A 26503-nucleotide genomic window follows, 5' to 3' on the forward strand; every position below is an offset into this window, starting at 1 on the left:
GACATAAATAACACTTTTAATTGAGAATAAAACATGCACATGAACACACACACACACACACACACACACACACACACACACACACACACACACACACACACACACACACACACACACACACACACACTCACACTTGCATAAATGTCACTTCTCAGATATGGGGACAGTTTTGACAGAAAAAAAACATGAACCAATTTTTTACACGCTCCAATGGCTATTGCGTGTTTGAAAGAGATTATGCTGAGTGATGTCCTGCAGGAAATTACATAGTGCTCCAGAAAGATCTCTAAAAATGTACGCGTGCCAACTGTTATGCCATATGGACTAACTCCACAGTCTCCCCCATCACATCCGGAGGCAAGGGATGCCACTGTGTAAATCCAGAGTAAGCAGATTTCCTTTCATTTTCAGTGGGATGTTTTCGTACCGATTCAACCTCATGGGGACAACTTCATTTAGGATTTCAGAAGAGATTAGACCCTTTCCAGATTACTGTATAATCTGCTGTTAAAACAATGGATATGGGGATAGAATAAAGACAGATAGCAAAGGGATAATCTGAAGGTGAGTGGAGTCCATTCACAAACACATCATATTTGTTTTGACAAGGATGTATTGCCATAATTCCACGGGCTGTGTGTGATATTGAAAAGCTTCATTTAGTCCCAGCCAGCCGCAGAAAAGCAATACCCTCCGAGTGTAATTAAAGTGCAATCTACCATCATTAGTCAAGCCATGACAGTCTGCCTGTGTCCAAACGACCCTCTCAGCTCCAGAGGTGCATGGGGATAGGCAGTTTGCAAGGGCAGGGTTCGCTGTGCGTCTGATGGAGAGAGAGTATGGCTCCATTTACATTTGTGTCCTTAAAAGACACAAAGCCCCAATGGGCCCATGCATTATCAGCACGGTTGGAGTGGATGTCTGGTCAGGAGTGCCAAAATAGTCAGAGGCAGCCCGGAGCAAGGATTTATTTCTCATTGTTGTTCATCAGCGGGACACAATACTAGAACAACTTCCACTTTACAGAAGATTAAGCATCATATTTGCACCAAGTTATGCACAAATAAAACCAGTTACATAATGCTGACTTGATGTTTACGGACATAACATGATTTATTTTCCTTGGATGAGCCCCTATGGTAAACATTAACAAAAGTAATTTACAATTATAACATTTTTCACGGAAGTTACACATTAATAATTTTACATAAATGTGGGCTTGTTGTTGTAGAAGACAATTATCTTTTTAAACATATATTTGATCCCAACCTGAATGGTGTTTTTTAACCTTTAAAAACATGTATAGTAGGCTATTTTAAAAGACAGAGCCGTTATTTAATCATTTGTGTAAATTGCTAAAATTACTAAAACAAAGCTGTACTCTCGAGTGCTGGAGATCACCACAAATAAGACTTTAGAAACAGATAAAGTAAAAACAGTTAATAATAAAGAATACTCTGCTCATTCATAGCAAAACTGCAAGACTATCACATATATCTCTTTAAACACAAATATGGCAACCGCATGTTATGAGATAGAGATAGATAGAATCGGAGGGACGAAACCCTCTTTAATGGTCACACATGCAGAGCACACAGCACACACAGTGACATTTGGCCTCTGCATTAACCCATCCTAGTAGTAGGAGCAGTGGGCAGCTATTGTACAGCGCCCTGATCTTATTAAGCCTACTGTATATTATTATTCATTGGCACTGTGTTCTCCTTTTGCATATTTAGGATAATAACTGTACCATATACTATCATTAAAAAACAACAACGGTTTTAAATGTGTTATGTTGCATTTGATTTGACCTCGCAAGCCTTTAGCTTTTGTTCAAATCATATCAAGTATTTAACTTTGCATTTATCATTAAAAATCCTTTGTCCAGTATCTTGAATAGTGAGCTGTGCCACAGCCTACACTTTTAGATTTAGTAAATTAGTTGCACGTTTTACAATGACTGTCTGTGCATATTATTGATGTACTATAAACGCATAATACATATGTATAAGCTATATAAAGTCAATCCAAAGACAAGATCATTCTTAAAATGATCCCTACGACGATTTAATTCCGATGTAATGCGTATTTGCGGTGTTTCTGCGCAGGACTGATCCACGTGCACTCACTCAGTGACGACACTGCGGAAGTGTCATGGCGCCGTGCGTCGGTCATGCATTGTCAGTAGCAACACTAGCACCAAACAACTCTTATTGCTTCTCCTCCTAAAGTCTGGACTTGAACATATAAAAAGGACATTGGAGGAACCATAGCGTAAGTATCTGGAGAAGCAGTGTGTGTCCAGAGCTATTATTGACAGCGTTTAGGGGCACTAACATCCACTGTATGCCTGTATTCGTGTTTTAATTTGGCCACGTGTTGCTGATTTTCTTGCCGTTGACGCAATAACATTACATATTTCGAGCTACAGTCGTGATCTAATAAAAGGCTGTCATTGTTTGTGCACTTAAAATGTATGTCAGTTGTTTGTGTCACTAAATTCAAAGCGCTGTTGTGCTGAAAGAGCAGTGGCCCATTTTCTTTAAATAATTGGTGTCCCCATTCAGAAACACTGCTTAATTTAAATACTGTACAAAAGATAAAATAATGAACCCGAAAAGATCAATTTGACATCATATGTAGGTTATTTGAGTATAGCACTGTTAAGTCAATCTTATCTATGCTCTAAAGATTAACTTGATTAATTGTGTGTCAGTGACTGTTTAAAGGCATTCTTCTTTAAAAAAATCAATAATAACAAAGACAAAAATAAATAAAAAAGAATTCCATAACACGTTAGGTTATACACTTCAATGCAATCTATTCTGCAGTATAATTCTACCAGTTCATAAACATTACATTACACTTCATGGTATTTGGCTGACACCTTTATCAAAAGCAAATTAAATACACTACTATACAGTAAAGATGCCTACAGGAGCAATTAGGGGTTAAGTATCATGCCCATGGGCACGATTCTACTACTAGAGCTGCACACGTTTGAAAACTATGATTTATTGCGACTATTTTGACTGATATTGTGATATGATTAGTGATATAAGAGGGAACTTCTAGGAATTCATAATATACATTTAAAATTTGACCAAATATTGAGCTTACTGCAATTTTGATATTTGTTGAGAAAATACTGAATGTACTCTTCCAATCAGAGTAGCACATGATAACAAAGGCCCTACGTAGCTGTGTACATGCCAGGATGTATGATGAACCTAGAAGAGCGTCAGGACTGTTGAGGCATGATAGCTATGTGAAAACGATTAACATGATGATTCAGTCTCATACATGACACGCATGATCATTTCTGACATGGGTCTTAGCTAACCTGAACAAAACATTGAATACTGCTTTCAATCGGTATTCCTCCATCTTGTCACTGTGTAACACCCTCTCTTGTATATCAGCATGTGAAGGACACTTTTCGGGAAACTAGTAGTACCAAATGCTCTGTATGTGATGACCACTTCCATTCTTTCAAGGATAATAACATATATCCTGATATTGAAGCTCAAGCCGGTGACGAGTGATATTTTTCTAACAATATTGCACTTCTCCATATTGCGATGACATTTTGATTAATTGTGCAGCTCTACTATTCACAAGTTAACATTCATTGTTGTACAAATATGTTAATCTTTATGCCACATGTCTCTAGTTTAGGATGGCAGAGTCAGGCTCAGGTAACCCCAGTGGTCAACGTGTGCCAGCGACCCCCGCAGGGAGCGCCACGGGACTCCTGATGGGCCGCCGCACCCCCGCCGCCCTCTCTGCTGGCCGCCTCCCCTCAATGCGCTCCAGAGACCTCACCCTGGGGGGAGTGAAGAAGGTAATGCCCTCGCCTCACTGTTAGAGATTATTCGGCCTTCAGGTTCTTGCTCCTTGTTCCAATACTGATGTACGTTTTTCTTTTACATTTTTAGAAAACCTTTGCACCCAACATTATTGGCCGGAAAGCAAAAGAAGAGTAAGTTCTCAACGGACCTCAGTGGATACATTAAAGGTCACCTATTATGCAAAATCCACTTTTTCATGTATGTTATACATAAACATGTGTCCCCTCTTCTCCATGTCTCTTCTACATCAACGTGTGTCCCCTCTGTGTAAAGAGATTCTGAAAGTTTCAGGAAAAAATATTCTCTCTTTTTGTCCTGATCCATTTCTATAAAAACCTGTCTGAAAATGAGCTGATCAGATTTTGGCCACTTGATGATGTCATAACGATTTGTTGGCTTGTATGACCATTAGCCAATCACCAACGAAGGTAACCCCCCCCCCTTATCACCTGAATCTCTTCCTAGAGCACCATTGTGTTCTTTGTAACCAAATCTCTCTCAGAGGGGCGTGGGGAGGGGCTCCTCATTTTCATCTAAAGTAACAGACAGAGAATCAGCACTTTTGAAACAGGGCTGAAACAGAGGGGATTATGGGTAATGCTGCAATGATCTGTTTGGTGTTTGGAGCCAAACACTTCAGAGACCTGTTTGTATATATCTGAGAGCTATAATATATTGATGAAAGACAGTATAATAGGGGACCTTTAAACAAAACAAAAAAAAGTATATGGATTCAGCCGTCTGTTTGAAGGTTTGCCAATTACTGTTATGTTGTGTTTTTGACAGAACAAAAGATGAAGGCGGGCGGGGGAGAGACAGGAAGGATGCGGGTCGCGGTCGGGGTCCGAGAGACAGAGGCAGGGGCCGAGGTCGCCCAGAAGTCATCCAGTCCCACTCGATCTTTGAGCAGGGGCCTGCAGAGATGATGATGAGAAAGAAAAGTAGGAGCTCAGCTGCACTGCCCCTCACTCTGTACTACTTTTCCTTTACCAATGTACATAGTCTTTAAAACCCATGTTTATGATGTCTGGCTTTCCTGTATCTCACACACAGGTGGCTATGAAAATGAGAGAGAGGCTCCCACCGTTGGACCTTCACCCATCATCAATATTAAAAAAGAGAAGAGAGAGACGGAGGAAGAGACCAAAGAAATTCTGGCCAAGTTGGAGAGAGATACAGTAAGTCCTTGGTTGTCCTAATCTTTATTAAGTAGCTTTTATTTAATATTTTACTTCAATTTTTCCTTTTCGAATGCATTTTTCAGTTTATAGACGACCCCTTCCTGAGGAGTGAGCAGAGGAGCTGCCCTGTCCAGCTTCCCCTCGCTGTTTCTGGATGGGGATTCACGGAGGAATTTACTAAATCTCCCGTTAAAATTGAGAAGGAGGAGGATGATGATGATGAACCCATGGAACATGCAGTTGAAGGTAACACGATACACCTCAAAATTATTGTATCTACGCCACAGTTTCCATGGTTTGTGAAAGCAGGAAATACAAAACAAGCTTGTTGTCCACATAGCTGCTCTCTCAAATGACGCTTTATCTCCTCTTCAGTGAAACAGGAGCCGGCGGAAACCGAAATAAAGAAATCAGAATCAATGTTCAGGCCCCCTCCTCTCCCTGAGCCGGAGTTTCTTCCCGACCTGCTTCATAAATGGAGTTTGGGAAAAGGAGAGGAGCTGTTCTTCATGCAGATGCCCGACACGCTGCCCGGCCAGCCGCCGACCTTGGAGCACAGACCGGTGAAAACTGAGGTGCAGTCGGAGGACGGGCAGTCTGTGCTTCTGAAAACAGAGTCTCAGGTACATATAGTTGTCGTCTACGTGTTGAATACATGATGGTGTGGAGAACATGTGTTCAGATGATATTTCTTTATGTTGAACAGGAGGAGGAAGCTGAAGAAAACAACTGTAATCTGAAAGACCTGCGGGAGGGTCTCGTGGGAAAGATGCTGGTGAGGAAGTCCGGCCGGGTCCAGCTCATTCTGGGACATGTGACTCTGGATGTGTCGCTAGGAACATCCTGCTCTTTCCTTCAGGTATGATATTAGTATTCAAAATGTTACATAAATACAATTCAAAAAACGCATTGATAGTACAAAAAGCAACATCACTTCCCGCACAACGGCCCATGCATTATTATGTTTAATGTTGCGCCTGGAAAAAATATTTCCCAACTGCAATAGCTACTTTTTTATTTACTATAAATACTGGGGATGTTGGGGTTCAATAAACTTTCATTGTAATCAACAAATATACATGCTAAATGATTTGTTATATTTTCTACTATTAATCTGAATCTGTTGAGCATCTCAAACTGTCAGGTGGAGTAAAATGTACAATATTATTTATATATTCTATAAAGTAGCAAGAAATGGAAATATTTAAGTAGAGTGCTTGAGTAAACTTACTGTCCACCACCGGTATTGGTGTCTCTTTCTGTTTGTTTTCATACTGAATCTGTTATTTATAAAGCACAGCTCTGTTTGTATTCCAGTGTCTTTACACACCACTGTTATTATTTTCTCATAGGGTAAATGTTTATTCTGACATTCCTTTCTCTTCTTTTTTCCCCTCAGGAGCTGGTCTCTATTCGCTCAGAGGGAAGAACGGGTGACCTGACTATATTAGGGAATGTCAAACACAAAATGGTTTGTTCCCCAGACTTTGAGTCTCTGCTGGAGAGCCGTGCTTGATGCACGTCACTGAGCCCTCTGGATGCACTCGTGGTGGGTTGTGATGTTGACAAGACGTTCACGTTTGATCCTTTGCAAACTGACATCAAATACAAGCAGTGTGGTCATTTATTGCGCTTCTGTGTTTTCAGACTGGCTAACATAATATTGAAATACACTATATATATGAAACGTATGAAGTTTTTGTGGAAAAGGCGTATAAATGCAAGGTCAAAGGTTTAATGGTCTGCCAAATGTCAGCACTGTTTTCATTTCTTTATATCTGAGAATACTTGAGAAGACTGTACATGGATGTAAATGTGTGAATAAAAAAAAGTATTTGTTAATCCAGTATGTTTGTGTGAAATTGCTTTAAATTCACCCACGTTTTCCTCTTTCGCAGATGTATTTTTGGTTTAATTACTTAGGTTTGAGATGGAGAAATAGACAACTGCCGAGAACAAGAAAAACTAAATTGAACAAATACAGATAAAGAATATTAAGGACTATTAATATAGGTGTATATAAAAAGCAGTCTTGCACGTCTTTTTACAAGTCAAGTTTTCAGGGTTTTGTTTATTTGTAAACTGAAAATAGCAGAAATAAATAATCCATTGCACAAAAGCTTTTAACAATGTTAGCTGTGTTTTCAACTTATTTGTTTTCATTTAAATGCATCTGTTGAAAGATGCTGTTTAAACCTATGGCTACCAAAAAAATAATGCAAAGATTTGATTAATATATCGACTGTATGGGCTGATAATGATGTGTCTATAAACTGTATATCAGGAATCAGAAACAGGTTTATTACCACGTAGGTTGACGAGGAATTGTACTTGGTGTCGTGGTGCATACATAAAAGTAAAACAAAAATTAAAAAACACAAAGCGATCTATTTTAAGAACACTATAAAATAAATAAGAAAACATAGTAAAATAAAGCAGTATTTTCATTACATATGCATAAACTGTATTTGTGCAGTCCATTGGGCAATCTTTTAACAATATTTGCAGCGTTTTAACTTTCAAATGTATTTTTTGTTTAATTTGAATGCATATATTGCAGCTCAGTAAATTACTCTCCGCAAATGTACATCATCAAAACATAGCTCTTCAGCGCCACTAGTGGCCATTCATTGTATAAACATAATTAAGAATGTGGGCGCAGTAGCGTGTTGTGTCCAGCAGGGATCGCAGGGGTTGCTCAGCAGAGGGATGGTGCTAAACCATAGACTGTGTGCTAAACACGTAACGGCTCTGAGCCGCCCGTTGTCTACCCGTGTTGTTCTCCGGGGCCCGGGCGGAGTTTGGCTTCAGTCCTCAAGACAAAGACCAGTTTGAGTTACTGACCGGTGGACGCTTACTGTACGGATACAATATATGACGAAGGGTAAGTTAACTACTAACTCTACTAAAGTATATGCTTGTAAACTGTCGGTAGGGATAGTAACCTGTAACGTACCTAAGTTATGCTCATAACAAAAAGATTGGCTCAGCATTTCATGCGGACCAAGCTAGCTTTACGGAGCACGCCAGGAGACAACATGGAGCACAACCTTTAGCTTGGAGGCTACCAGCTAATTTTACTAATTGAATCATCCGTGGGAGTACATAGCATTTGATTATGAAGACCCACCACTAGATAAGGTTGTGTGAATTACATGTGTGGGGGCTTTTAATGATCCTAGAAAGCGTTAACCGTTAACTGTTGGTAGCATGAATGTATAAAGAGAGAGCGTTGGAGGCGGCGGGACCCCGTTCGTTCCTATGAGAGTGGCTCGGTGGAGCATGATGCTCAAAAGTACCCGTATGTGGGCCCATAGAGCATGCGCATTTGAGTTTGCCTTAAGCCCCGCCTCCGATCTTCATCTCTCGGCTCAGTCAAATTAATGGAGAGAGAAAATAACTCTGAATTCAGCTTTTAGCGCATTTTTCAAATGTAAGACCCTCTTGATTTAAACAAGGTCTATACGTCTATACAGCAGTTATTTAGCTACATTAAAAAAAAAATGACGTCACTAAAGTTGTAGTACCACAGTCTGGCCACTACGGCCATTCCAAAAATCTGCTTCAACGGGCGGTTCACTTCCTGGGGGCTAGGATGATGCTAGCTAACCCAGTGGATGTTAGCATCACCATAGGAGATAGGGACAGAGGGCCTCTAACGTTATATCTGCATTGTGGCTGATAACAGTAATGTAAGCCGAAAAGCAATAGTGTCCAGTTATCAACACATTCCCAGGGTTAGTGAAAGCGTTTCTTTCCAGATTAGCTGGGGGCTTGCACTAACTGTGGACACCTCATACAGATGATATTGATGATTCCTTCTTGCATTATTTTATTACAAGATATGTTGATATATTGTGAGATGGATCATTCTGACCGTTTGTTTACTTCTTCTCAGGTCTGTTTGCTGCAAAGCCTCAGGATCTGCACCATACAAGGGAACCACCTGCTGTGCCCAGTTGCTTTATTGTTTACATTTCTGTCCCCAGCGGGGAGGCTTTGCTCCAATAGCAAACAACATCTGCAGACAGGACCTGCCCTTATTTAATCTCAGCTGCTCTTGCAAACATTTGCCTGGAATTTCAAAAGAGTTTCAAAACCAATTGGTGGTGAAATAATGATATTCATTGCCCATGAAGGCGACAGCAGGATGGTCACTTGTACTTTTGTTGGTTCTCTCTTCAGTATCAGGAACTCCATCCCGTAGTTATCTTGATGAAGTCCTTTTTCTGACAAAAGATAAAGGCCACTTGGGGCCGGGACGTTTATTGCTACACCTCCTCTGCCCCCTGATATTAACTATTTGATAGACTTCATCGGCCTCCTGACTTCAAGATGGAGCTCTTCTTCAACCCTTTTGACAATTTGGTGTGTATCCTGCTGGGCATCTCCCTCACCGTGTGGTTCACCCTGCTGCTGGTCTTCATCATCGTGCCTGCCATCTTTGGGGTGTCCTTTGGCATCCGGCGTCTTTACATGAAAACGTTATTAAAGCTCTTTGAGGTAAGCGCTTTTTTATCTTAAGGTGTGTTTTCCTCCACACAGTCATAATGATGCTTTGTCTTCTGCCCCTCCTACACCCTTTAACTCAACAAACCATAGTTTGTCACAGTTGGCTTCAGAGACAGGCTCTATTTGCGTTCACTGTACATTTTGTCCAACCTTTTAATCAATATTTAAACAGTTGTGTTTGCTTCTGGATTTTATACATGTGCTTGTCTGATATGTTCATCTCAGGACATTGGTCAGAAGCAGACTTTATGCTCGTCTTTGCATCCATTGTATTCAAAATCTGCTGCAGATTAGCATCACAGAGGCATTCCTCCCTTGTTATATAACCGGAGAACTCAGTCGTACAGACCTTGTCAGTAACTGTTGTCTGTGACACGGCTCCAACAGCCTGGGGTATTGCTTACTGCTATGAGGTTTTCACTTTCGCAAATTGAGGTTGAATCACCAGTGACGGTAGTAATGCATCAGCTTTATTGTGCAAATGAGAAGCTCTTATGTCCAGATAATTGTATTTACAAGTTTACGGTTTTGTTGCCATATTGACTTCAGCAGACACAGTTATCCAGTTGTCCTCCTTCTGCTATCTCTGGTGTAGTTTCACTAGTAAAGCTGTCATCACGCTCCAACATGTACCACTGAGAGCAGGGCTTTGGAAAGAAATGGTCCAGTGGGAGATGTGAGAGACAATCTTAGCTCATGATTCCTGCTGCAACCATGACATTTAGAGAAAGGGTCAAAGGACAGATTTAGTGCAATATAAAACTGACACGACACCACTATGTTTTCTGGTTAGTACAATTTGCCAATGTGTCAGTGCTTGCTAAGGTATCCATTTCAGACGAGACATACTATGGCAATGTTGTAACAGGCTGCTAGAAGATAGTTTGTGTCGCTGTTAGCCTATCAGTGTGACAAGTATCAAATCAAGTTTTATTTATATAGCACATTTATAAACAATTTTTGGTCGAGCCAAAGTGCTGTACATATAATAAAAATAGCCTACAGTAGAGACACTTTACAGAAAATACAACAGCACAGATTGTTCAGAATATCAGTATGAGAAAAACGACACCCTCTGTCCTTAGACCCTCTGTCCTTAGACCCTCACATCGTACAAGGAAACACTTCCAGAGAAAACCCACAGTTTAAAGGGAACATGGGAGAAACTTCAGGGAGAGCAACAGAGGAGGGATCCCTCTCCCAGGACGGACAGACGTGCAATAGATGCCGTGTGTAAATCGAAGAGATAATACATTTTACAGCATATAGACCGAATGTTAGGAAATGCACGTGTCTGTAATAAGAAGATGAATCCACGAGGATGTCCGCTACAATCCTGTGGAAGCCATCAGGGAAGCAGCATGACGAGACCCAAGGCAGGACCGCAGAGACAGGTTCAGCCACGACCCGAAACGTCCACGACTTAATCCAGAACTCAGGATAGAGGATCCAAGACACAGGACTACAGCAAGAGGATCAGTATCACTATTTCCTGCTCACTGAAGTTACTTCATCTTACACTTGTGATATGGATATGTGGATAGAATGTTGTCTTTCACATGCAGCTCTGAAGCCACATTTTTCTGTCACTATTTCCTAACCAGCTCTCTGTGCTCCTTCTCTCTCAAGCCAAATAATCTTTACTGTCAACTGAAGCATAGACTCAGTATTACATCTTGTCACAACACGATTTAAAGGTAGCTGAACAAAAGGGAAAAGAATGTGAATGCCTATTCTATCGGAGTAATTATTGCCACCTGAGTAATCAATCATTTGCATAACACTGCTTTGGGCTAAAAGTCTTCAGGATTCAAAAAGTCCACTTCTTCTCACACTCTAAATCTCTCTTCTTAAGTTGGTAATTATCATGTACCTCAGACACATTATCCTAGAAACAACTATTTCAGTTTGACCAAAGTTGATGCAAAGTAAATAGAAATATGCAAAAATTGTAAAAAATATGCCTATTTTGCAACATGGCTTTTTCAAGCTGTCTCTCAAAATTCTTTAAATGTTTACAGACTCTTGCTACTTCTAGTGTTTCTGGCAAATATGCCTGCTTACCACGACTGCATTTGAATATACTAGCATTGATGCAGCCTTGTTGAACTGTTGCCCAATGTTTGGTGCAGACAGACCTTTGATTTATCATGTGCTGTGGTATGAACTGTGAAACACATCTCTCACCTCCCAGTCCATACATTCCTGATCTTTCCTGCTTGTATGGCAGCTAGAACACTGTGTCCTTTTCCTGCCTCTCAGTGCACACTACCGGTTTATTGGTGTACCGATTGAAGAATAAGAAGTGGTAAAGTTACTGTCTAACAGCACTGTGGTCACAGATCAGCATGCATAGTGTTGGCCCAGGGTTAGGTCAACTTCTGTAAATGTGGAATCTTGTTTCCTCCAGTTTCGCACCCTGATGGTTACTGACATTAACAAATACACAGATAATAGAGAGATAACCATTAGAAACTTGAGCAGGAAGCAGCTGTGTCTGATTCAAAAGAATAATTTGTGTCGCAGTTATTTGAATGCTCACATTCAGATATAACAATTGCTTGTTAATAGTGGCAGCTGGTTGCTACAATACGTGTTGCTTGCTGGCTCGCCTACCTTTTCTAAATGTTTTTATGAGAGCATGTTGTTGCTGAAACCAAATGCTATATTTCTTGTGTTTTTACTCACCCTTTTGTTCTTTCTTTATAGTGGGCCACACTTAGGATAGAGAGAGGAGCGAAAGAAAATAATCACCACTTGCACAAACCCTACTCAAATGGTAAGATGTGTTTTCAGTATGCATGTTGAAGAGATTTGTATGTTTTAGAGACTGGGTATGGCTGACATCCTTTCTCTCTCTGGACTTTCAGCTATCATTGCCAAGGAGCCCACCTCCTTCGAGGAGGAGATTAAGGAGATCAGGAGGAGCGGCAGCAACAAGGACCTGGACTCAGCCTCCGAGTTTGAGATGTCTGACATTTTCTACTTTACCCGGAGAGGGGTGGCGAGCATCATGGACGATGAGGTGACGAAGCGGTTCTCTGCTGAGGAGTTGGAGTCCTGGAACCTGCTGACTCGCAGCAACAACAACTTCCACTACATCAGCCTGAGGCTCACCGTGCTGTGGGGGCTGGGCCTGGTGATCCGCTACAGCTTCCTGCTGCCTCTCAGGTAGAGCAGGACACAACACATGGAGGCAGTGTTTTTAGAAGAATAGCCCTTACCACACATGTGTTTAAGGAAAAGTGAACACATACAGACAGGGCCTGCAACGGATATACAATACAATTAAACATCATTTGATACAAAAGGCCATTGTTTGGTATATTTATCAAATGTAACAATATTATTCCAGTTGCATCAAATACAAACCAACACAGTGAGATGGTGTGACTCTACTAAAATATAAGCCTGGGAGGTATTATCACCATAAAAGCCAGTCCGGCCACAGAGTTAAAGACTGGAGGCAATCCCAGCATGCATTACACCATAAGCTCTGTCAAAGGACCAATACATTTACAAAAGATCAATGGATTTGGGCAGACTGCATGGGGTTTTCAGACTGCTCCATAACACACATGTAATTAAGTGTTGGCACACGCAGAGAGTTAAGGAGGGAGATCCTCAGTCAGGGTCAGCTTATCCACTCACAGGGACAGTGTCTCAGTCCTAAGCCTGGCTGGCTCACTTCCAGTTGCCAGTGGGGAGACGAATCAGGCCACCGCTGCACAGACAGACACCATTCTAGTCTGCCATCCACTTAATAGATTCTCTCATTCAGTTCTTGTCTAGTTAAATAGCGACCTGCTTTACTCACTAGCTTCATGCCTTCATCTCTCTAGTGTTTGTTTAATCCTCGACCAATTTAATCAGCACCATTTCCAACCCTGCATGACCGGTTCATCCAGATTATTGCGACCTGTTAGCCAATTTAATCATCGCCTGCAGGGCCACTGACAGTGTGGGACACAGTGTGAATCTTTAAATTGAGGACCCTGTAGCCCTGGATAGCGTTACTCATGACCTTTACATGTCATCTGAGCGGTAACTCAGGGGAAGGTTGTAGCACAGGAGGAACCTTTTTAGGGTTTAGGATCATGTTCTTGCCTTTTTAACTCTATTCAAATACTAATTCGTTTTAAAAATGTTAAACCAAAAAGGGGAATCCTTCCTCCTGAGGTTGCTTGTTGAAGGTTTCCCTGCTGTAAGATTCTGTCTATCTTTCAGGGTAACTCTTGCCTTCACTGGTGTAGGCCTCCTTGTGTTCCTCACCTGTGTTATCGGGCTGCTGCCCAATGGAAGGTAAGTCAAGCTGGTCTTTTGATCAAATAAAGAGATTTTTGGTTTTGAAACACAATGAACATCATGCTGTATCTTATTCTTGCAGGTTGAAAAACTTTCTGAGTGAGAAAGTCCATCTGATGTGCTACAGAATATGTGTCAGAGCTCTGACTGCCATCATAACCTACCATGACAGGTAAGAGAACAACACAACTTTGTTTTTACACCTCTTTAAGTTATGTGACTATTACTTGTTTGACTCATGATGGAACAGTATTTTAACACGGCAGAAGTGAACTACGTGGCTAAAAGTTTACAGTCTGATAAGATAAGGATGTGAAAAGGGGGAACTGAAGCACATGCGGGAGTTATTCGGTCTTTAATAGGCTCTGAGAGACTGCATGCAAACACACGAGACATTTCGACACCCAAGGTTATTAAATTAGGTCAGATGCTATATGTGCGGTAATTATGTCAACAGAAATAATGAGAGCTGAACAATGATCAGTGAAAGAGTCATAGCAGCCTGACCTGTTTCCAAAAACCATAAAATGGAGGTTGGGAAACACCTGTTTTATTTTTTTAGAAAGCTCTACTCATTTACAAAATATTTTAAATCCACACAGTGTAGCATGCAGTTAGGTTTTTCTCTTTATACGGATGTTTGCAACGTTCCTGCAATACCCATTTCTAACTGTTGGCTCCTTATCATCCCCACGAGCTGTTTTTGCCACCAGTTAGGTCCATCTTTACTATTAGGGTCAGCATGTTGGGGGCTGCTGCTAGTGGATAGGCTTAAGGTTTACTCACTAACTTCTCAACTTCCTGGTCGATTTCTCAACTTCTGTTCTATTTTTGTATTCTCTCACTTGACGGCCCAATCAAGTTCTCCCTGAAATGACTATAGATGTGATATATTATTTAGTTCCTTTTACTTTAAGGTGCTTTAAGCAATTCTAATCCAATACCATTTTGATCCAAATCTGTGAATATCTCCTCATGGTCTGCTAGCTGTCCGCTGAAAGTAACCTTGGTGTTCATACACTGCACTGGCTCTTGAAAGGCAAACCTTGATGCAGGAAGGGAGGATCTGTGTTGGTCTTTAAACATCACTGATCTTTCCAGAATCACGGCCCTACCTTAAATAACTCATTCATGTAGCTACATATCTAACATGGTTATGGCTTTGCAAAAAAGTCAAATTCAAAAGTGTAGCAGTTGGATATTGACTTAAATAAATGACGTTTGTGACAAAACTCTGTTCTGATGTTCACTTGTTCATTGTAGGGTTAGGTTAGAACACAGATTGACAGCTTGATGTTAAAGGAAATGTTTTGTTAACAAAGTTTTATGCAAGGTAACACTCATTTCAAGAGAATGCATGTTGCAACTGATGGCTTTCCAAAGGCCTTGACATCCAAGCAGCTTCCTTCTGAAAAAGCACAATATAAAAACTCCAAACCACTCAAATGCAGCTCGTCTTTGCCACATGGTCCCACTACTCTTTTCAAACGCGTGACAGGGGTCTACGTCAGGTTACATAATGACAGATGAGTTATCTCTGGAGAGCAGAGATGGGGTGTGTTAGCACTCACCGTACGAGCACCCAGAGTGTGAATATGAAGGGGAGCCGCCTCAGGCTACACTCGGACGGTCTACTGACATTGACTTGAGCCTAAGTGAAGCACAAAGCCCTGTGGATACATCTTTCTCACACCAAAGCCTAGGCACACTTTGTTAACATCAAACATGAGGAGCTGCTGAATTCACACAGATAATTTGCAATGACATCCTTAACTATCAAGAATGCATCCAAATGTGGGCACTGGTGGATATTGGTAGGAAACATTTTCTTCTAAATGAGGCTTTCATTATTTAGATAGGGCAGAGTAAGAGTCTAAGAGGAACATGAAGAGGCTTTTATAAAGAGGAGGAGCACATGCAACAGGATATGGAGGAGGAAGTTGATGCTTTAAGTGTTTGCCAACTGTAGTCTCTTACAGCTGAATTGTCATTTGAGTACTTGGTTTCAGAAATTGCTCATGGTTTTGCTGATTATTTGATCATATCTTAAGATGCCGGGCACATTACAAGTGGTTTCTTATTTTAAATTGCACTACAATGACTTGGCTTGCACGGAGAAGTAACTGACCGATCAGAACATGATGAAATATGATCATTTATATCTTTACATTCAAAGGTGAAAAACACATTGAAATACAAACTCCTTAAATGGCACTTAAACATAACAAAATCTCTTTAACTTATGTTTGTTGAGATATTTTTATTCCATCACCGACTTAAAGGTGGGTTAGGTAATTCACTTCAGAAACACTTTTTGTTATATTCCATGGAATGCTCTTAACATCCCGATAGCAATGAATACATGAAATGCTTTGACAAAAAATCCATAAAATATTTCATCTCTGGAAGCCGTGGCGCTGTAAAAAGCACGTCCAATCATTTGAGCCGGCCCGGCTAAAGTAACTGGACGGCCTACCTGCCTGTCAGCCTTCCATCTGTGCACAAACTTATCTCGTGCCCTCATTGGTCATGTGCGTGTTCGTGTGTATTGGAGGAGGGGCTCTGTAAGGAAGTCTGAAGGAAGGGGCAGATTTGTTTCGGCTGCGTACTTTCAAATTCTAGCGCACTCCAGCTGGTTTCTCCGTTCTTACCTACCTGCCTTTAAGTATTTGGGCTTGCAACATATTTTTGGCCAGAAATAATGAAATCTCTGAATATAAAGCAGGTTTCGGAAAGGACAACTTGCTTTCTTAAATAATTGTCAGTATCTGTTCTGAGCCCACAGGCTGTTGAGCTTTAGAGTATTTACTAATTATTTGACTCCTTAGTGTAGTATTTATGTTGTTAATCCTCGACTCGAATGTACTGCGAAATTGCAATGAACTGAGATTTTGAACTGATTCTAATTGTCATTAAGATGAGTAACTCATTAGGCATGCGATTAATTTATGAAGTAATATAAAAGTAATTGGTTGATGTCTAGCAATGCATTATCAATAGCTTAATCAAATGATTTAATTTGATAAAACATCAAGAGTCTTTCTTACATAAAAAGTATTTTATTATAAGGCTACATTTGTCTACCATGATAGTGAGTCTTCTTAAGTCACTTGTGAGGAAATGTGAGTTATTCATACATCAAACAGATCACCAAGACAGCCTTCTTCCACCTCAAAAACATCGCCCGTCTACGACCGTCCCTCTCCCCCACTCCCGCAGAAACCCTCATCCACGCTTTCATCACCTGGTGACTGTGGCTGCGAGGGAGTGCGGTCGTCTTTCAACCAGAAGGTTGTGGGTTCGATCCCAGCCCATGCAGTCAACATGTCGATGTATCCTTGGGCGAGATACTTAACCCTGAGTTGCTCCCGATGGCATGTGAATGTTAGGTCCTAGAGCAAGTGGTACTGCTCCGTATGAATGGGTGAATGACATGTAGTATGTAAAGCGCTTTGAGGGGTCGTAAAGACTGGATAAAGCGCTATATAAGTACAGTCCATTTCAATTCAATTCAATTCAAAACCTTTATTTATCCAGGTAAAATCCCATTGAGATCAATGATCTCTTTTTCAAGGGAGACCTGCAGCAGTAGGTTCCACAAGAAGACATAAACAACAGAACAACAAAAGGACATCATACAGCAAAATGTACAGGGATTACAATTTACATATTTAACCACAAGTACAGGTACCAACAGCATCTGATTTTGTAGCATCCAACCGAGCTTTAAAAACATGTAGTGGTACTAGCTTGGTAATTTTCCATTCTTTTTGCAGACTGTTCCATGTTAGTGGAGCTGCACATCTAAAAGCTTTCTTCCCTAAGACAGTCCTAGCACTTGGCACATTTAATAAAACCACAGCATGCAATCTCAGGCAATAAGTACTTTCAATTCGCAGAGAGATCAGGGAGCAGATATAAGATGGTAGTTTATCCAACATGGCTTTGTAAATGAAAAAGTACCAGTGACTGAGCCTCCGTACAGTAAGTGATGGCATAACCGCCTTGGTATACAGGGTACAGTGATGCGTAAGTGCTTTACAATTTGTCAAAAATCTCAGTGCACTGTGATACGCAGCATCTAACTTGCTCAGGTAATTGGCAGGTGCATTCATATATAATAAATCACCATAATCCAGCACAGGTAAAAAGGTCACAGTGACTAGCCTTTTCCTGGCCTCAAGCGAGAAACAGGACTTATTTCTGTAAAAGAAACCTAGTCTAACCCTCAGCTTTTTAAGCAGGTTATTTACATGACATTTAAAAGTGAGACAGTCATCAAGCCAGATACCCAAGTATTTGTAACAGGTAACCACTTCAAGTTGTATTTCTTGCGTAGTTACAATATCCAAAGCAGTCTCTGGTGTATTTTTAGCTTTAGCTTTAGAAAAGAGCATTACCTTGGTTTTATCCACATTTAAAAGAAGCTTAAGCTCAGAGAGCTGAGTCTGAATAATGTTAAAAACAGCCTGTAATTTAACAACAGCCTCGTTAATCGAGGGACCTGCACAGTACATAACGGTATCGTCCGCATACAAATGTAAGGTTGCTCCTTCGACATTTTCACCTAAACTATTAATATAGATAGAGAATAATAGCGGACCTAAAACTGAACCTTGTGGTACACCATTAGTGATGTTTAACCACTCAGAAGACAGCCCATCAAACTGAACACATTGGGATCTTTCAGAGAGGTAGTTTACAAACCACCCTACTGCATGGCTGGACATGCCTATACTGACCAGCCTTTGCTGCAAAATGCAATGATCGACAGTATCAAAAGCTTTGGATCGGTCAACAAATTTACCATTTATCACCTCCCGTCTGGACTATTGCAACAGCCTCCTCTACGGTTCACCTGCAAAAATCCTCAACAAACTCAATACATCCAGAACTCAGCCGTCCGTCTACTCACCCACACCCGAATCCGTGAACACACCACCCCCGTCCTCATCAAGCTCACTGGCTCCCCATCCCCCAGAGAATCCAGTACAAAATCCTCCTGATGACGTACAAAGCCCTCCATAGCCTGGCCCCATCCTACCTGACTGACCTCCTCCACAGACACACTCGCTCTGCTGCTGCCAACCTCCTGCCCCCCCCCACCCGGACCAACCTCAATTCCTGGGGCGGCAGAGCCTTCTCCGTTGCTGCACCCACCCTCTGGAACTCACTACCCCAATCCATCAGAGATTCTTCCTCCCTCACAGCATTCAAAACATCACTCAAAACCCACCTGTTCAACACTGCATTCAACCACTGACCCCCCCCCCCCTATTTTCTGTTTTGTTTATCTCTTTTTGTATTTTTTATTGTTGTTTTATTCTCTGTCAAAGCGTCTTTGAGTGTCTAGAAAAGCGCTATGCAAGTATCACGTATTATTATTATTATTCAGAGAAGAAAAATGATTAGGGTTTTTATCAAGAGTAGCTATAAACCCCTATATTGCCTCAACCCGAGGTCTGTTGTAACGCGTATCGCTCTCTACTCAAGGGCTACAAATACACAAGTTTCAGAGAAAGCATAGCTCTCTCTTTCTCTATTTAAGATCTCTATCTTTGGTATGTGCAGTCTGTGGGTTCACGACCTGCGTGCTCTGGGTGTCAAATCTTCAAACATAACCACCACGAGTTGCTTTGTTTCTCCCAACAAGACTGTGAGAATCTGGTCAAAAGCTTACCCACTTTTTATACCGGGCGTGTTTTTGCCTCTTGATTGCATTGCTTTGTTCGTTGTCATATTGTTCATTGTATAGACGCTTGCTTTTTAGTTCTTGATATTGAATCCTCCAGGAAGTGCCTTCGTAATACCTCGCTTGACAGTGTTCCTTCCTTTTTACAGTGAGAATAAACCCAAGAAGGGAGGCATCTGTGTCGCCAACCACACCTCACCCATTGATGTCATCATCCTGGCCAGCGATGGTTGCTATGCCATGGTAATAATACTGATGATTAGCAGGAAGCTAGAAACACGTTGACACTGGTCCCTGTTTCCACTGCAGCTGTTTGTCTGTAGAAATCAAATTACATCTGTGTTTGTTTTGTGTCGTCAGGTTGGTCAGATTCACGGCGGCTTGATGGGGGTTATTCAGAGATCTATGGTCAAGGCCTGCCCGCACATTTGGTTCGAACGCTCAGAAGTGAAAGACCGACATCTAGTGGCCAAAAGGTAACAGTTCACCCCTTATTTTCACGTCATGTTTTGTCATTGTACAGCTTTTCTTCCTTCAGTGAGATGCTTCTTGGCATTCAGCTAGAGTTGTTGTGTACACAATTGTACATTTTAATATTGAATTTGACTGTCAATCTTAGTTTTTTTTGTCAATTCAAATGTTGTCTGTCTCAAAATGACTTATTAACCTTCATACTTTTTATATTACAGATTGAGTGACCATTTGGAAGTTAAAACTAAACTTCCAATTCTCATTTTCCCAGAAGGTGAGTTAGTTCAATGATTTTGTACGGATGATAAAACCTCATAATCACACTATTGTCATCTTGTTTTACTATAAAGAGTCTTAATTGAACTTCTCTAAATCCTTTGAATCCCCAGGGACCTGCATCAACAACACGTCAGTTATGATGTTTAAGAAAGGCAGCTTTGAAATTGGTGGCACTGTCTACCCTGTAGCCATTAAGGTATGGCGTTTTCCTTTCTATTTTACAAGGTGTTATTTGTACCTGTCTTATTTTAACCACGTACATTTTTCTGTTTGTTTCAAATACTACATGTATTGAGTTTACATTGTGCTGTGTTTGATGCTTACAGTACGACCCTCGATTTGGAGACGCCTTCTGGAACAGCAGCAAGTTTGGTATGGTCAGCTACCTGTTGCGTATGATGAGCAGCTGGGCCATCGTCTGCAGTGTGTGGTACCTCCCCCCCATGTCCAGAGAGGTGAGACTTCCTGGTTAACTGAAAGCTTCCCAACAGATTCATTTTTCTAAAGTGGCGAGAGCAAAGCTTATCAATTTGGTGCATTCAACAATAATTCAATGAGTATTGCTTTTATTTTTTTATTTAGTGATGTAGGAGTTAACAAGACAAGTGCATACAAGTACAGTGTCACAGCTACACAGAAGACAGTAAGGTGCATTTACAAGTAAAGACAAAGGACAAAATATACATGGAGAGAAAAAATAACCGGTGTCTGTGTGCACGTTTGAGGGATTAGACAAAAAGAGAGTAATAAATGACACATTTATGATTTAAAATGATATGAGTAACAATATAATAGTCATGTGTCCTGGGGGGGGGGGGGAATGTAAATAGTAGCATGACCTTAAAGAAGTAGAAAGGGGTGGTGGCTGATATCGGAATGAGGCTTACATATGAGTTCCAGATTGCATCAATATCAGTGTTTTTTTTTTTTTATGCCGGCAGATAATTTTTCCATTGAGTACTGCTTTAATAACTGAGAGTAGAGATGTTGTTTCTCATTTGTTTTGACCACTTGTTTTCCTGTGTTATTTATGTCACTTTTCTCCAACAGGAGGATGAGGATGCTGTTCAGTTTGCCAACCGTGTAAAGGCAGCTATCGCCAGGCAAGGAGGACTGGTAGACCTCCTGTGGTGAGACCCATTCACTTCAGTGCTCTCCACTGCTTTCTCCCTCTAACCTAATGACTGACAAGGGATTATAAACATATCCTTAACACATGTGTCAACCCAGACTGCTGTGGTTTAACGACAGCTTGAAGTGACGTTGTAGGAAAAACACAGGTGTGATCAATTCTATTAATAACTACTATTATACAGGAGATCCAGTCAAGGGGTTCTGTTATGTATTGTCGCTTATTTATCAGGATCTACACAGTGCAGGGTAAAGGCTAAAAAAAAAGGGTAGGCTCATAAATTAAATTAAATGGCAAGCACACTTATTAATACAATTATAAACATATATGCGAGAGACAAATAAGTAAACCATGGTAGAACAAAAATAAATGCACAAAATATGCAAGATCTATTTGACTGTACATCGTTTTTGACTTTTATCTTTTGAAAGATGGTTGCTCGAGTAGTTCCTCTGAAGTTTCAACAGGACAGTGAGAAAAGTTTTGTAACTTATCGTTCCTTTCCTTTGGCAACAATTTCTAAGAAAATGTACGCAACCATCGTTTTGCAATCATTCTAAGATGACTTGCTACGGGTCAATGATTTATCAAAGTATAGTAATAACACTTCACAATATTTTAACTCAGTCCAATATTCTTATATGTTGTCCACATCACTGACACATGTGGTCAAATCTAATAGATATAGTTAAAATATAACATACCATTTTTACATTTGACAGTTTGGCATTTCAATCTCAGCTGTTTCCAGTAATAGGAATTATGGCTGCCTTCCTCTCCAGTCTTCGCTTTTGTTTCACCTAATACATTCCTACTAGGGATGCACGATATTGGTTTTTTGAAACCGATACCGATAACTTCCTGCTTCTCAAGACCGATACCGATAACCGATAATAATATAATATATATATATATATATATATATATATATTAAATGTACCTGTCGTTTTTGCACACCTGGTGGTAAAAAAAAGACTAGTAGTGAGCAAATGACATGAGCATTACTACTATGAACAAAACAAAGCCAAGAACAGTTTTGACTCTTCAAAGTGACCATATTTATTTTCTCAAATAAACTTCTTGCCTTTTTCAAAAGCCTCGTCGATAGGTAAAAGCCCCGGTGCCTTTGCAGCTGGCTTTGGATTCGCCGCTAGTTTAGCAGCGCAGGCGTCTTCGTACGCTTTTAACACACCATCGTAGCGATGGCGATGTTTCAGGTGACTAATCAGGTTGGAAGTATTATAGCTCGTTGCCTTTTTCCCTCCTCGTGGAACTTCTGCATTTGTTAATACAAATAGCAAGCGAACTATCTAACTCTGAAACTTTGAAATAGTCCCATACTACCGACGACATGTTTGTTTACTGTCCTTGCTTCACGGCCGCACACCATTTACGTCACAGCCAGGCATGAGTTAGTTAGGGAGCGCTGGATTTGTGAAAAACTCCCCTCTATCTAAACCACTAATTAATACCACAGTACTGGCAAAACGGGAGGATCCGAGTGAAAAACAAGCGCCCCTCATCCCAATCCACCCACACCGCAGTATGTTTTTCTTTTTTTTTTACCCAAAAAATATATTGTATATTATCGGGGCTATTAATACTTTTATCGGGTTTATCGGGATGACGTCATAAGTCCTAATATCGGACCGATAATTATCGTGCACCACTAATTCCTACCATCGTTAGCATTGTCAGTCACACTGAAAATGCAAAAGGGATTATGCTGTTCAGTTTATTACATCAGAAGCACTGTAACAAATCACCATGAGCGGAGTTGGGTGTAACAATATTACTTTTGTCGGTAACGGAGTAGTGTAACGCGTTACTTTTATAATTCAGTAATCACACTGCAGTTACTAACATTGCCCCGCCACGCGTTACTTCGTTACTTTTATAAAATAATCACACTCACTGACAGACAAGAGGGGTTTCCGCCGCAGGTTTATATACATGTAGGCCTATGTAATCTGCGCGATTTGCGGGACCACATCTCCACGTGCAGTGCTGCATAAACATGGCTGAGTCTTTTCATCTGTAAACTCCCTCATCGGGGCCGCTCGCTCTCTTTTGTTGATCGCCCTCTCACGGGTGAACAGTTCAATGTCCCGCTTCATTGTAGGAATTCTGCCATGTCTCTACCACTTTAGTTTGATCATCTCTGTTACTAAGTTATGGAATACTAAATAAATAAGTAATTAGATAACTTACCGTTATGCGCTCATAAAGAATGATAAGGATAATGCGTCTTGAACTGGTTTCATTAATTAGTGTCTTGACGTTTCACAGACTGTTAGCTTGTTGTGTGGCTGGTAGCCTATTTTAGAGCATATAAAAAGAAAGACTTGTGTTATGTCTTCCTTAATGCAATAGTAATTGGGGGGCAAGTGGAGTCTCGCAGAGGCAAAACTGTGGCGCGCCGCAGTCTGCGTGATCTGCCTGTAGGGAGGGGCGGGCCGGCCCTGCGAGTAACGAGTAAAGTAACTAGTTACTTTATGTAGAGAGTAACGAAGTAGTGTAATATATTACTTTTTAAAAAAGTAATATGTAATATATTACTTTTTTTTAGTAACGACCCCATCTCTGACCATGAGGATACATTTAACATGTCTTCAACAAAATGTGGACAAAACCTTTGAAAATAGGAAATGCTACAAAGTTCGTGTTAAGTTAAAGACTGTCAAACTGTATTGTAATGAAACTGATAGGAGTTTCAGTTGTTCATGTCAACTCGGTGTATAGACAAATCATATCAAGTATTTTGTAGCAACGTGAATACGACGTGTGTTATGGAAGCTATTTAGACCAAATCTGCTACAGAATATTAGTGAATTGCATTTTGTACACTTAATACCACAATATAAACATTACACAACATTGCTATATAACATGTGCAATATTATTATTATGAATAATGTTCTATAAATAACGTGCAATCTACCACAACGTGTTTTGCACTACTAAATACTGTCAAACTCAAGGCCCGGGGGCCAATTCAGGCCCTTGGTGGATTTAATTTCGGCCCGCAGGATAATTTCTAATTACTATTAGATCTGGCCCGCCGGTATATTGCACGCACACCTTCACTCAACCCTGAGGGTCTCCTCCGCTCAGAGCCTGAGCCCAAACATTGATGACCTTGCACCCAAGATGAGACGCCAAGTATCTGCTTGAACTAGCATCACAGAGCAGCACACTGAGTTTAATGGATGTTTCCTTCTGCACTTTGTTTCTCACGACAACAGGGCATGTTTGGTTTTCTCTTTGAGGGAAATAGTTTTTTTAAAGCTGTTGTTGGCCTGTGGAAAAATGTGATCATAAGAAATGACTCCGGAAAAGCTGCAGATAGAGCCATAAGAAATTAATGCAACTGATTATTTAATGTTTAATGTTGTTTTTATAGGCAATAATTTAAGCTTTGTTAGTTCCAGGTTTAATATGTGCAATAAGTTCATTTCAATAAGTTTTGCAATAAACAATGAACCAGTCCCTCGACTTGTAACCATTTTTTTTTTTTTTGGCCCACTGTGTATTTGAGTTTGACACCCCTGCTGTAGATATTGAATTGCTCTTTTTACTGCACTGTTAGTGTAGTTTTATTATTATTATGCTCCTGTGTTTATTGTATTCTTGTAACTCTGGCACAACAATTTCCTTCGTGATATATAAAGTCCTATCTTATCTTAAACATGGTGACTCATTTGAAACTCTCTTGCAGGGATGGAGGCTTGAAACGAGGCAAGGTAAAAGAAACCTTTAAGGAGGAGCAGCAGAAGCTGTACAGTAAGATGCTGGTGGGGACCCAGGAGGACCGCAGCCGCTCCTGAAGGACCTCTGGAGGAGGACTGGCTCACTTCGGCTCCTCTGACTAACTCTGCAGTCAGCAAGGCTCCTCGCTACTGGAGCTCTTGGACTGGAAAATTCCCTCTCTGATGTCAACAGTACTCCATTTGGCTTCCTCGGTCACTGCCTCAGACGGGCGTGTTCAGTCTGCGTCGCTCTTACGGGTCACTCCGAGTCCGCTGCCCTCCGTTGGAATAGCTTGACTGAAGCCTCGCTTGCATTAGAATGAAATTAAGGTGCGAACACAAAAGAAGCGTTGTCTTCCACGTTGACAGTCTTTTGAGGGAAAACTTGTCTTTTTTATCTTTAACTGAGTTCCTGTCCTTTGTTTGGTAGTGTCAACATTTTAATTTTACCGTCATGTTCGTCCCACACTGTGTTAACGTTACAGAGCTCATCACACCTGGGACATAGAAGAGAGTTACTGTCTAGTCTGTTCTGACGCTAAAACCTGTGACTGAGTTTGGGTTTCGCATGACCGGCTGTGCCCGTGATTTAGGGCATAATGCCAGCTTTTGTTACATTTCAAATATTTGTATGGGCTTTTTCCAAGAGAGAATAACTTGGGTTTTAAGCTCTGTGTTTTACATTAAGACTTGTATCAACACATGTGGTCACTATATGAGTTACATTGCAGATAAGCTCTTGGTATGTTATCTGTTTCTGTGTTTCTTCCATGGAATGTGTAAATGATCACATTATGAAATGGAAATTGATTATCTACAGTTACTCGGATGAAGGCTCATGGATTAAGGGAGATTTTTCCAAATGTTCTCGGGCAAAATGCAGCATACCTAACTGGAGAAAAAAGTTTTATAGTCAATCCATTGTCTCTTTAAGGAACATTGCACACAAGTATGTAGGATGATTCACAATTTGTCTCTTGACTAAAAACACATTAATACACTTCCTAACAGGCATCATGTTCTACCGTAGCTTCCTGCTTGTGCAGTGGCCATCTTGCCTAATTTATTTTAAGTGAACACTAAAAGTTATTGTCTTTATTTTCTCCCACATCAGTGGTCTTTCTCCTGTTTGGCAGCCTCTGCGGAGAGTGCAGCTGTAGTTTGGACTCCCTGTACGGCTCCATGTGAGGGACTCGGGGACCTGGGGGGTTTCTCCCTGAGGCCCCGGTCCCTTTTGTTTACTGTGATCAGGAACAGTTCTCTAGTGTTAAATCTGTTCATCAAATAAATGTGCAAGAATGTGTCTCTACCTTTTGACTTCAGGGGTT

General features: G+C 40.8%; 2 protein-coding genes across 2 annotated transcripts; both read left to right on the plus strand.

Moving 5' to 3' along the window:
- Window positions 1-2138: 2138 nt before the first annotated feature.
- On the plus strand, window positions 2139-6882 carry polr3d (polymerase (RNA) III (DNA directed) polypeptide D). Its single transcript, XM_034238372.1, has 9 exons — window positions 2139-2277; window positions 3677-3847; window positions 3942-3985; window positions 4641-4795; window positions 4908-5032; window positions 5119-5281; window positions 5411-5658; window positions 5742-5894; window positions 6435-6882. Exons 2-9 carry the CDS (start codon window positions 3683-3685, stop codon window positions 6549-6551), a joined length of 1170 nt encoding a protein of 389 aa, XP_034094263.1. The 5' UTR covers window positions 2139-2277; window positions 3677-3682; the 3' UTR covers window positions 6552-6882.
- An 849-nt stretch (window positions 6883-7731) lies between these two features.
- LOC117561001 (glycerol-3-phosphate acyltransferase 4-like) lies at window positions 7732-26484 on the plus strand. Its single transcript, XM_034238159.1, has 13 exons — window positions 7732-7919; window positions 8934-9538; window positions 12257-12326; window positions 12418-12718; window positions 13775-13849; window positions 13935-14024; window positions 19694-19787; window positions 19905-20020; window positions 20234-20289; window positions 20405-20490; window positions 20621-20749; window positions 21345-21424; window positions 25145-26484. The coding sequence occupies exons 2-13, from the start codon at window positions 9371-9373 to the stop codon at window positions 25251-25253; spliced, it is 1374 nt and encodes a 457-aa protein (XP_034094050.1). The 5' UTR covers window positions 7732-7919; window positions 8934-9370; the 3' UTR covers window positions 25254-26484.
- The last annotated feature ends 19 nt before the right edge of the window (window positions 26485-26503 follow it).

The sequence above is a fragment of the Gymnodraco acuticeps genome, unplaced genomic scaffold, assembly GCF_902827175.1.
Source record: "Gymnodraco acuticeps unplaced genomic scaffold, fGymAcu1.1, whole genome shotgun sequence".
Taxonomy (NCBI): domain Eukaryota; kingdom Metazoa; phylum Chordata; class Actinopteri; order Perciformes; family Bathydraconidae; genus Gymnodraco; species Gymnodraco acuticeps.

What these genes read in the sequence shown, in the direction of transcription:
- polr3d (XM_034238372.1), top strand. Translation starts at nt 3,683, where the DNA reads ATGGCAGAGTCAGGCTCAGGTAACCCCAGTGGTCAACGTGTGCCAGCG. An exon ending in CCCTGGGGGGAGTGAAGAAG is followed by an intron (nt 3,848 to 3,941) that starts GTAATGCCCTCG and finishes TTACATTTTTAG; the next exon opens with AAAACCTTTGCACCCAACAT. An exon ending in GATGATGATGAGAAAGAAAA is followed by an intron (nt 4,796 to 4,907) that starts GTAGGAGCTCAG and finishes TCTCACACACAG; the next exon opens with GTGGCTATGAAAATGAGAGA.
- LOC117561001 (XM_034238159.1), top strand. Translation starts at nt 9,371, where the DNA reads ATGGAGCTCTTCTTCAACCCTTTTGACAATTTGGTGTGTATCCTGCTG. An exon ending in CGTTATTAAAGCTCTTTGAG is followed by an intron (nt 9,539 to 12,256) that starts GTAAGCGCTTTT and finishes CTTTCTTTATAG; the next exon opens with TGGGCCACACTTAGGATAGA. An exon ending in GCGATGGTTGCTATGCCATG is followed by an intron (nt 19,788 to 19,904) that starts GTAATAATACTG and finishes TTGTGTCGTCAG; the next exon opens with GTTGGTCAGATTCACGGCGG.